Below are 12,351 nucleotides of genomic sequence, written 5' to 3' on the forward strand. Positions count from 1 at the left end.
AACTTTGAAAAGAGAAAAGGGGTGTGGTGCATGCGATCAGCCGAGCTCAAGTAAGTACTCCCAAATTACCCATACAAGTTATGTTATGATTATCAGTTTCAGTTTCAGTTTTAGTTTCAGCTTCAGTCTCAGTAGAACAGCATGCTAAAATAGGACTAAGGATCTAGGGGGATGCCTTATGTGTCTGCTTTATGTGTTTCAGCTTGATAAGAATTTTATGCTAGTACTGAGTAGACAGCAGTAGGATAGCCTGTTTAGTTTATGTCTGATAGTATGCGCTTAGCATTGTATGCTAGTATAGGTCCTTGTTATGAGGATAGAGTTGCTTGACTAGTTTTTCTGTGTATGAATGCTGCTTGCTTTGTGCTTTGTGGGACTCTGAGTGATGGGAGTTAGCCATTAGGTGAATACGTCTTGTCACATGTGAACAGGGTTGAATAATCTCAGAGTGCTAGATTTGGCCCTATTGCGCAGCTCTGGTATGAGTCTGATTGTAGTAGGGACGGGCCTTTACTCGAAGGATTATCTGAGCCTCGCCACATGTGATGGTATTCAGGTAATGGCTAATTGGCATTACAAGGAGGCCTTCAGCAGCTGAGGACTGGTTTGGGTGGAGTCAGAAGTTCCCTAGGGCAAGCCTAGGAAGGTAGTAGCAGAGATCGGTAACTGTAAAGTGACTTGGTGGAGTCAAGGCAGTTCTTGAGGAAAGTACGAATAAATGTGGAAGGTAGTATGGGCCCGTACTACTGAAAGCAGAGGATCCGTACTCAAATCAAGAAAGATGAGATGAGACCAGGAAACTTGTGATAGTAGTGATCCCCCGAGATATATTTCTGATCTTGAAGTTTATTATGATGTGTTTTCAGAATGGTGGTATTGCGCCCTCGGCCAGCAGTCGGCAGTTCAGGTGCCGAAGGGGGATCTGGATCAGACCCAGAGGTCGGGAAGATGGATGAGCAGACTAGGGAGTTTCTCTCTTCAGAGATTACTCGCACCATACTTGAGCAGACTCCTGTGATCTTCGGTTTGATCAAGGAGGGCATCTTAGAGTTGATGGACGAGAGGTTGAGCACTTTCCGTGCTGAGGTAGCAGCCATGATGGGGTCGCGCACGCTTACTTTCAGGGAGTTCCAGGCATGTGGAGCTCCAGATTACCATGGGGCGCGGGACCCCATTGCGAGTACTAGATGGTTGGTGGATGTGGCCAACGCATTTCGCACGAGCAGGTGTCCCGAGGGGGACAAGGTCAGATTGGCATCCTGTCTTCTGAAGGATAGGGCACGAGATTGGTGGGAGGAGGTTGGTCATGCCATCGGGGATGACGAAGCTTTGGATGCCATGACCTGGACAGACTTTTCTACCAGGTTCAGAGCTGGGTTCGCACCGGTTATTGAGGTGCAGCAGTTAGCACGCGAGTTCCAGGATTTGACTCAGACCACAGAGACTGTGGCAGAAATTACCGCCAAGTTCAGGGAGAGGGCACTTCTCGTTCCTCAGTATGCAGCTGATGAGGAAATGAAGAAAGCCCGTTATCATGAGATGCTGCGGAGTGATATTCGCCAGTTCGTGAGCCGGTCCAGCTGTAAGACACCGGATGACATGATTGCTAGAGCCCGAGAGAGAGAGATTGATCTCGAGATGGAGAGAAAGAGGAAGCCGGAGGCGGCTCCAGGTTCAGGGAGTTCGGGCAAAAAGTCCAAGGGTTTAGATCACAGAGCTAGGAGTCAGCAGAGCCACGCTCGGTGTGGCAAGTGTGGGAGATTGCACGACGGGGCGTGCAAGGCAGGGAGTGCCGGCTGCTACAAGTGCAGCCGGACTGGGCATATGAGCAGAGATTGTACAGCCACTACTACCACCGTTGCTGATGGGTTTTGGTCATAAGAACATCCTATGTGCTCATACAAACCCTAATGCTTGGATCTAGGTTTCTCTATTGTACATGCAATTCATCCAAGACTATAAACCCTAGATCTAATATATGATAATCAATATAATATATAATAATGTGATTGCATGTTATTTATGTGTTGTGATTTATGGTGATATGTGATATGCATGATTCAAAGTTACAGAGTTGGGACTTTCGGGTCCCTAAAGTTAGGGCCAGAGGGCCCATAGAGAGTTGGGGCTGGAGGGCCCCACTGAGACACATTGACTAGAGGGTCAACAGAGTTACAGCCTCGAGTGGTTATTATGTGTTAGTGTGGTATTTTGGGGAACTCACTAAGCTTTTGCTTACAGTGTTCAGTGTTATGTGTTTCAGGTGCCAGTGATGACCGCGGGAAGGCGCCGACTTGATTCGTACACACACACATATGAGATTTGATGTATTTTGATCTTGGGAGATATTTTTGTGAACAAAAACATGATGCTATGACATTTTATGAATGAATGGTTTTGTTAAAAATGTGTTTACAATTGCGAAAAATTGTTTAAATTTTTACGGCGTTATAGTAATATTGGTGTAATTTAAACAGTTAAAACAAGTCAGTTGTTTTATTATGTACAAAAAAGAAGAAGTTGTCAATATGTGAACACGGATAAGAGGTAGTTACCCTCCTAAGTCATTTTCCCGTATTTGGTCGGTCACACCTTTGTTTTTTTTTTTTTTTTTTTTTTTTTTTTTTTTTTAAATTATAAATAATAATAAAATAACTAAAATAATTAAAAATAAATTAATAAGGGCATTATAATTTTTTTTATACTATAGAGATGAAAAACAAAACACAATAAAATGTTAGGGACTGTCCGAAAAACAAAAAAAACAAAAACAAAAACCGTAAGAAAACAAGCACATAATTTTGACAAACCATATAGTTCATTAGACTTTTAGTGAATTACACGTTTTATAATCATCGATTTAAAATCATAAATATCGAATTGCCACTTCTTATAAATATCAAATTTCCACGTTTTCTTTAGTGAATAGCACGTTTTAGAAAAATAAAAATTCGTCAAAAATAAATCCAAAAATCATTAAATCCATCCCAATCATCCACCCAAAATAAGGTATAAATTACTAGAATCATACCTCAATTATTCACCAAGTTGCAAATTTTAGCATAACAAATATTTTAATCCACTTTTGATTCAGAATAAACAATTTTCTACAGAAATTTTCATATTTCCCTTAGACTTAGCAAATCCACTCAAAAGACGGACATAAACCAAATCAAAAGATTAAATTTATGAAATAATAATAATTATTAGTAACAACATTACATATTTTCTTTCATCTTTTATACACATCACATATAGAAAATTAATATATCACTTCAACAAGACAACAATTAAAGCTTCATTTAGCCTATTTCTAAAACTTTAAAAAGAGAAAAACTCGAATAATTGTTGCCTTTAGGGTTTCTCTAGTCATGAATAACAATTTATTTGATTGGAAGAATCCAAAAGAAATTTTACAAAATGGAGTTTTCCTTGTTTTTGATAGGTGTATTATCGAGGAAAATAAATAAGGATAGTACCCTTTAGAATCAGTGAGAAATTTCATGGTGACAATCTGGATTGAAATTTATTAATTATTAGTTTCAAGTTTTGATATGATTCATGTTATCCCGATATAGAAAACCGTACATGTGAGATGGAAAAATAGGCTGCTTGAAAATGAAAAATGTTTGCCATTTAAAATATATGAATTAGATCTACCTTGATTCAACACACATTGCTTTTTGCAAAGTTGTTATTGAGTTTGAATCCAAATAAAAGCATCCAAGAATCCTCGCAAGGTTATAAAACTTGGAGAAGGACTAATCCTCAAATTCCTTTTTCATCGACCCTTTTTCACTGTCATAATCTCTAAGCAATCACCCCTTTCATGCTGTATTCACCTTACTACGCCTCTAACTATATTTTTCCTTCCCTTTTAGAGTCCCATCAAACAATCAAGCCAATGTTTGTTCTAGTTAAAGTGTGGTCCAAGTACCATATGCTAACATCATTCGTTATGTTTGAGGTAATATGATGGTAAATTTTGACAATATGAAAGAAAGTAGATATAATAATATAAGCATAATGTGTGGGGGCAGGGGTGGTGGGTTTGAAACAAGATAGCGGGCCGAAGGTGTTGCGATAATGCAATGTTAGTGTCACGACTTGGAGAAAAGGGATAGTAGAAAAGGGATAGTAAGGGGAGAGACGTATGGTGGTGAGGACAATGGTTTTCGTTCATGAGGTGGTGAGTTTGAGGGATCACCGGTGGTCTTTCTTGACGGTTTCCATCAAAGAAGGAGGTGCGTTTTAGGTAGTACTTGGTGAGTTTGAGATTGTTGTTGATGATAAAAAGACGTGGATCCAACTTTGTATAATCATAATGATGATAGTCATATATATATATATATATATATATATATATATATATATATATATATATATATATATATATATATATATATATATATATATATATATATATATATATATATATATATATATATATATATATATAGGGAGTGGTTCAAATGAGAACCAAAAAAGGTTAACAATCGTAAGAGCCTCTAACTTTAGATGTTTATAAAGGGTTTAGGGTAACCCTAAACCCTAAACCCTTTATAAACACCCTAAACCCTAAACCCTTTATAAACATCTAAAATTAGAAGTTCTTACGGTTCTTAACCTTTTTTGGTTCTCATTTGAACCTTTACATATATATATATATATATATATATATATATATATATATATATATATATATATATATATATATATCATTTCTAACCCATATAATTAATATGTATAGTTTGATATTTTTCTTTATATAGATATAAATAGAAATTTAAGTTTCAGAATTATGAGAGATTAAAATGAACATTTTCTGGTGATTTGTTGGCATTTTTTTTTTCTTTTTAACATGAATCAAATGATATATAATTCTTGACAATATGACCATAAATGTAAGAAAAACAATAGTTGGACTAAAACTGCTATTTTGTGAATAGTATAGGGATGGTTTGTAATTTACTCTAAAAATAAAGGAACAAAATTTCAAACTCACATGCATTTGCAGTATGACCCCTGAGGCCCAGATTTTGCTGCTATCTCACTCTCACACAGACTCACACAGTCACAAGACCAAACATAATCGTGTATTGCACTTCTCATTACACCTCTTCTTTCTCGTGCATTTCTCGAATTGTGTAATTGATGAGCTACAGTTATCAAAGTGATTCTACGCTAATACAGAGAAGGAGGTGAGAAAGATCAAGAGGGTATTTCAGGTGAATTTGTGGTCAAGAACAGAGACAGTGGATAGCTATGGCAGTATCTTTACAGCTTCAGACACCTCCATATTTTGGAAACACAGTTGTTAGGGACAAAACCCTCGTAAGGATTAAACCTTTTATTGGGTCTCATCCACCCAGAAGATCAAACTTGTTTTCACAGGTAACGATCAATCATTTCCTTCATTGATTTTTGATGAATTCATCCTATATAAGTTCGATTCAATTGAATATCGTTTCGTGGGTTTCTTTTTTGAAATGTCATTTTGTGGGTTTCTTTTTGAATGAAATGCCTACGAATTTGCAAATGTATGGGGAACATTTGGGTGGATTGTTGTGTATTTATAGGTAATCTAAGTTTTGATTGTTTTAGGGTTTTTCGTTTTCTGACAGATTTCGCAATTCTAATCATATTTGGTGTTCATATAATCGGATTCATTACCAGTTATAATAGCTTATTTGATAGCGTCATTTAGTTGCCAGTCTGAACGATTTCTTTGATGCTATCGGTTTCTAAAAAGAATTCAATCAATACTAATTTGGGTTAAGATTGTTACACTGATTAGCTTCGGTTTTTTCTTATTCGTGGGATAATTATTGTTTATTATATTAATGTGTAGTTTACACAATCTTGTTCGTGGTACAAATATTCTGTGATTGCTGGGTTTTCGCACCAAATCATGGCAAGTTCAGGTTAGTTGTTGAGCTCTGACTTGAATATCGAACGATTGTTGAAGTTTTTAGTAGTAAAATTGTTGAAAAGGGACTTAATTTCTAAACGGGTATTTCGATAAAGGTGATCACTTTTTAGTAAATAATCAGAATCAGAATATAATATGCTTCAGTAAAACGTGGTGCAAGAGAAATTGAATATTACTACTTGAAAATTTGATTAGTATCAGATAATCACTTTCAAGATACAAGCCTAATTCATTATGATTTTTCCATCAATTGTGTATGTTGTAGACTTCTCAAGAAAAAGGAGATATAAAGTTTCAAGCCCAAGGGCAAATGACTCTGCACCCAAAGGATTTAAGCCCAAACCTACAAATCCAAGGAAAGATCAAAGAACAATTGAAGGTAACGAAGGCCTCAATCCTTCTATCTCTACAGAATTTGTGAATCCCACAAAAAGAGAAAGTAAAATCCATACAATTCAGCAATTGGCTGTTCCTGAGTTCAATCAAAGGGCAGAAAGTGTTAAAAACGATATTATAAATAAAAAAGAGAAAGTAGAGGCCATCAAGAATAGTGATGATGAGATTGAAGATGATGAGGAAGCTTCTAGAAAGTTAAAATTAGAAATTGAAGAAAAATTACGCAAAAAGATGGAAGAAGAGCTGCGAAAAAAGGAGATGGAAGCAAATTTACGAATTCAAGAAATCAAAAATCTTGCAAACGAGACTTTTCTGAAAGGCGAAAAAGTGTTTTGTTATCCTAAGCTCGTGACACCCGATCAAGAAATTGAAATATTTTTAAATAGAATTGATTCGAGTTTATTTAACGAATCAAGTATCTTTATAATGGGAGCGTTTAACGACTGGCGATATAAATCTTTCACCGTGAAATTAAAAAAAACGAATCTGAGCGGCGACTGGTGGTCATGCCGGATAAATGTCCCAAAGGAAGCATACAAAATAGATTTCGTGTTTTTTAACGGACAAGATGTTTATGAAAACAATGAAATGAAAGATTTTTGTATAAACGTGGAGGGCGGAATGGACATTTTCGAATTCGAAGAGCTTTTGCTTGAGGAAAAAAGAAGAGAGCTTGAAAGACTTGCAAAAGAAGAAGCAGAGAGAGAACGGGAATTGGAAGAAAAGAGAAAAATCGAAGCTGAGAAGGCGGCAAGTGAAGAAGATAGAGAGCGGGCCCACATGGAAGCCGAGAGGAGAAGGGGAATAATTCAACAAGTTTTGGAAAAAGCGGTTAAGTTTGTTGATGGTGTATGGTATATAGAACCGAGTGAGTATAAAGGAGGGGATACAGTTAGGTTATATTATAACAAAAGTGTGGGCCCACTTGCAAATGTTAAAGATTTGTGGATTCATGGAGGTTATAATAATTGGAAAGATGGATTGTCCATTGTTGAGAAGCTTGACAAGTTTGTTGGAAAAGATGGTGATTGGTGGTATGCGAATGGTATGCTACTTTCATTTCTTTCTATTACACAACATTTTACTTTGAAAAATCTACTCACTTATAGCATTCTACTTTCACTTTTTTTTTTTTTACCTTATTAAGACATTATACCTTGAAAACTTACCCTATTATATCAATATAATTGGTAGATTTTTCAAAGTACAATGTTGTGTAATAGAAAGAAATAAAAAGCAGGATGCTATGATAAACAGATCAATGGAAGAGCACATTGTTGCATATCTTACATTTATCCCTTGTTTTTTTGCAACATCTTCAAAGTATACTTTTTTTTTTTTTTATATTGTTATGGTCCCCACTCGTTCGCTTACAGAGTAAACAACCTTTGATTTTATGTAGTTGTGGTCCCCACTCGTTCACTTGTATTGGATTGGGTTTTTGCTGATGGTCCACCTCAGCATGCAACAGTTTATGATAACAATGAACGCAAAGATTTCCATGCTATTGTTCCCATATCCATTCCTCAAGATCTCTTTTGGGCTGAAGAAGAACACGAGATTTACAAGAAACTTCAGACTGAAAGAAAGCTAAAAGAAGAAGAAATCCGTATCAAGGTCATATTTTCATGATACCACACACAGGATTGTAATCACCTTTTTATATTGAAATGCAAGAAACAACAACATACTTTCATTGGTTTGTTTTTTATAGCATATCCTGCTTTCATTTCTTCCTATTACATCATTGCATTTAGCACTATAACTTGTTTTGTGTCCTTTTTTTTTCATTTACAGGCTGAGAAAACAGTACGAATGAGAGCCGAAACAAAAGAAAGAACAATGAAAACGTTTTTGTTGTCACAAAAGAATATAGTTTACACAGATCCTCTTGATGTCCAAGCAGGAAGCCAAGTGTCAGTTTTCTATAATCCCAAAAATACCCTTCTAAATGGAAAGCCTGAAGTATGGTTTAGATGCTCTTTTAACCGTTGGACACATCGGATTGGTCTTTTTCCACCTCAAAAAATGTTGCCTGCAGATAACGGGATGCATGTCAAAACCTCTGGTAAGCTGTTGACTGGTCAACCCGACCTGTTTTTTTTTTTTTTTTTTATAAAACTACCCGTTTTGACATCTGTGATAAAGTTTCTTTCTTTTTTCTTTTTTTTTGATTGTGATGCATCAGTTAAGGTCCCACTAGATGCATATTTGATGGATTTTGTGTTCTCTGAGAAAGAAAGTGATGATGGTGTTTTTGACAATAATCATGGTATGGATTACCATATACCTGTGTCTGGAGGAGTTACAAAGGAACCCCCTATGCATATTGTTCATATTTCTGTTGAAATGGCTCCCATTGCAAAGGTCATATTTCAAATTTCATTTTTTACTTGTATAATTAAATTGAACTCTAATAATATCAAATGCATATACATAACAAAGGGTTTAATGCTAAAAATAACAATGGAAAAATGCAATAAATCGCTATGTACTTTCATTTAATTTCTATTACAGTTAAACGCAAGAAATTTCATTTTTAACCGTTTTCTTTGAAAGTTGGATGATTTTAGTAAAGTGTGTGTGTGTGTTTTGGAATTGCAGGTAGGAGGGCTTGGTGATGTTGTGACTAGTCTTTCTCGTGCTGTTCAAGATTTAAACCACAATGTGGATATTATTCTTCCAAAGTATGATTGCTTGAATCTTAGCAATGTAAGTAAGCCTTTCTTGAATACTTATGATTATTGAAGCAATCAAGATTGGATTCTAAATTTCTCTTGAAGCAATAATACTTTCCTTTTTGTTGTAGGTGAAGGACTTTGGTTTCCATATGAGCTACTCATGGGGTGGGACCGAAATTAAAATTTGGTTTGGGAAAGTTGAAGGACTTTCTGTTTACTTTCTTGAGCCTCAAAACGGGTTAAAAAAAACTCTAATTCACCATTCACATCTTATATAATTAAAATCTGATGCAAGCTTTTTGTATCTGTTCAGACACTTTTGGAAAGGATGCATTTATGGTTGCAATAATGATGGGGAAAGATTTGGTTTTTTTTGTCATGCTGCTCTTGAATTCCTTCTTCAAAGTGGATCTCATCCTGTAAGCTTTAGGTGTAAGAGTTATCATACTTCATTTCATATATTTCTTTTTCTATATTTAATCAGTCATAAAGAGTTTCACTTATCAGATGAAATTAGATTTTTGTAATTCATGCATTTATCCCTTTGTGTAATTATGATTGGTTGTTTTGTTTTGCAGGATGTTATTCATTGTCATGATTGGTCTAGTGCACCAGTTGCATGGTTGTTTAAGGATCAGTATATGCATTATGGTTTGAGTAAAGCAAGAATTGTCTTCACAATTCATAACCTTGAATTTGGGGCTCCTTTGATTGGGAAAGCCATGGCATATGCTGACAAGGCTACAACGGTAACTTAATTCTTATCACCTTTTCTTACCTCTCCTCTTTTTTTTTTTTTAAATCAAGAAATAGCAACGTACTTTCATCAATTTGTTTATTATAGTAATGTCATCCAAATACAAAACAATTTACACTGCTATAATCGGGTAGACTTTTCAAAGTATAATCTCCTAATAAGAAAGAAAAAAATGAACAAGTTTTCAGTTACCATTTGTTCAGATTCTCACACATTGTCATTATTGGAAAGAATGAAGTTAAGTCAAAAAATTTCCATGCTTGATCAAACATTTTTCTTACATCAACTGCAGGTGTCTCCAACTTATTCACGGGAGGTTGCTGGAAATCCCGTGATTGCCCCTCATTTGCACAAGTTTCATGGGATACTTAATGGCATTGACCCGGATATGTGGGACCCATTTAACGACAAGTTCCTTCCCGTAAGTATATATATAGCGTATAATTTCTTATCTAAAGAATCCATGAATAGATATCAAGTCAACTTGCATGTTCTTTATTGATTTTTTTTTTCCAATTTCGATTTTCATTTAATAACGAATGTGGGACCCATGGAAACGTGATCAAAATATTTCATTTATTATTATTATTATTATTTTGAAATTGTAGGTATCTTACACATGGGAAAATGTGGTGGAAGGAAAAAAGGCTGCAAAGGAAGCCTTGCAACAAAAGTTGGGTTTAAAACGAGGGGATGTACCCTTGATTGGAATCATCACCCGGTTGACTCACCAAAAAGGAATCCACCTCATCAAACATGCCATCTGGCGGGCCCTTGACCGGGGCAGCCAGGTGGTGTTGCTAGGGTCAGCCCCGGATCCTCGTATCCAAAATGATTTTGTAAATTTGGCAAGTCAACTGCATTCTACACATAATCAACATGCACGCCTATGTTTGACCTATGATGAGCCTCTCTCTCACTTGGTATGTTATGTATTATTTGACCTTTGGTTTGACTTTTTTGTTGACTTTTTGACCTCTTGTTTTTAGATATATGCTGCTGCAGATTTCATTTTGGTCCCTTCCATATTTGAGCCATGTGGCCTAACTCAACTCACTGCAATGAGATATGGTTCAATTCCTATTGTGAGGAAAACTGGAGGTATTAATATTAATACTTAATAGTGGTTATATAACTATTTTTTTTTTTTTTTTTTTTTCAATTTATAGGTTATACAATGAAACATCTAAGGGTAAAAATGAAACATTCCAAAAAACACTATAGTTTGTGAAAATGAATGAGTTTTGACATATTACGAAAATGTTAATGTAGAAAAAACATTATACATGACATTTTTTTTTGTTGGTTTTTACTTATTCTTACAGATGCAATGCCAAATACAGTGCATTGATAAGTTTAGACAATTTATTTTACGTATAAAATACCTTTCAATTAAGACAAAGTAATGGAATCTTGTGGACTTAAATCGTCATCATAATTCTTTCAATGATGACAATAGACAAAATAGGTAACTGTGAATTGAACGCTCTACCAAAATAGAAGATTATGTAGTTTATATGCGACAAAGATTATAATTCTTGTGAACTTGAAAAAGTCGATATATATATATATATATATATATATATATATATATATATATATATATATATATATATATATATATATATATATATATTGTTAAATTTACCTTTTTAACCTTGTTTGCAGGACTTTATGATACTGTATTTGACGTTGAACATGATAAAGAGAGAGCGCAATCACAAGGTCTCTCACCAAACGGATTCAATTTTGAAGGAGCGGATGCTGCTGGTGTCGATTATGCTGTCAACAGGCAACTACACACCACTCTCTTACACTTACTTTCTCATAAGCAAATTATATATATATATATATATATATATATATATATATATATATATATATATATATATATATAATTTGTTTATGAGAAAGTAAATATTGATGGTTTCGGTGTTTGTTTGTGCACAGAGCGATTTCTGCATGGTATGAAAGTAGGGATTGGTTCAATTCGTTATGCAAAGTGGTGATGGAGCAAGATTGGTCATGGAATCGACCCGCTCTCGACTACTTGGAGCTCTACCACGCGGCTCGAAAGTAAAACTTGATAGGAAGAAATCAGGAAGTTTTTTTTTTTTTTTTTTTTTCTTTTTCTTAGAATAAATAATAGCCATAGAAGAATTTTGTACATGTCTACATGATCTTTTTTTTTTTTTTTTTTTTTTTTTTTTTTTTTTTTTTGTGATTAGAGTGGTTAATAAATGGAAACATGTTTCTTTTTTACTTAATGAACTTAAGGAAGGTGAAACTTAGGGGTTGTTTGATAAAACCGAACTATTTAATGCTGAACGATTTCAACCACTTAATGATTAATAGAATGTATTGTTCCTTAATCGTTCAGAGGCTACCTTCTATTGCAACAACTTCTTCCCTCCTCCACGGAGTCGACTACGTCTCCGGTTACTTCCAAAAATCCTACTAATTCATCCATCAATTTTGACGTCAAGAATGTCTTCCTTCACACTACTTTACAAGAGACCATTTTTATGCTATGTGATCATGTTTGCCACATACATTGGTCTTTATACGGCCTTAAGTAGACACCC

At 35.0% G+C, this 12,351-nt stretch overlaps 1 protein-coding gene across 1 annotated transcript; it reads left to right on the forward strand.

The window, feature by feature from the left end:
* Positions 1 to 5,030: 5,030 nt before the first annotated feature.
* On the forward strand, positions 5,031 to 12,138 carry LOC111896254 (starch synthase 3, chloroplastic/amyloplastic). Its single transcript, XM_052764835.1, has 15 exons — positions 5,031 to 5,394; positions 5,852 to 5,924; positions 6,198 to 7,373; positions 7,731 to 7,945; positions 8,126 to 8,396; positions 8,517 to 8,695; positions 8,933 to 9,040; positions 9,138 to 9,247; positions 9,323 to 9,428; positions 9,588 to 9,758; positions 10,059 to 10,187; positions 10,375 to 10,689; positions 10,756 to 10,867; positions 11,435 to 11,558; positions 11,717 to 12,138. Exons 1-15 carry the CDS (start codon positions 5,266 to 5,268, stop codon positions 11,844 to 11,846), a joined length of 3,348 nt encoding a protein of 1,115 aa, XP_052620795.1. The 5' UTR covers positions 5,031 to 5,265; the 3' UTR covers positions 11,847 to 12,138.
* The last annotated feature ends 213 nt before the right edge of the window (positions 12,139 to 12,351 follow it).

This window comes from Lactuca sativa, chromosome 1 (assembly GCF_002870075.4).
Source record: "Lactuca sativa cultivar Salinas chromosome 1, Lsat_Salinas_v11, whole genome shotgun sequence".
Taxonomy (NCBI): domain Eukaryota; kingdom Viridiplantae; phylum Streptophyta; class Magnoliopsida; order Asterales; family Asteraceae; genus Lactuca; species Lactuca sativa.

Bases quoted from the DNA above. Each gene is read 5' to 3' on its own strand.
- LOC111896254 (XM_052764835.1), top strand. From the start codon at position 5,266: ATGGCAGTATCTTTACAGCTTCAGACACCTCCATATTTTGGAAACACA. The intron at 9,429-9,587 runs GTAAGCTTTAGG...TTTGTTTTGCAG, and splicing joins TTCAAAGTGGATCTCATCCT to GATGTTATTCATTGTCATGA. The intron at 10,188-10,374 runs GTAAGTATATAT...TTGAAATTGTAG, and splicing joins TTAACGACAAGTTCCTTCCC to GTATCTTACACATGGGAAAA.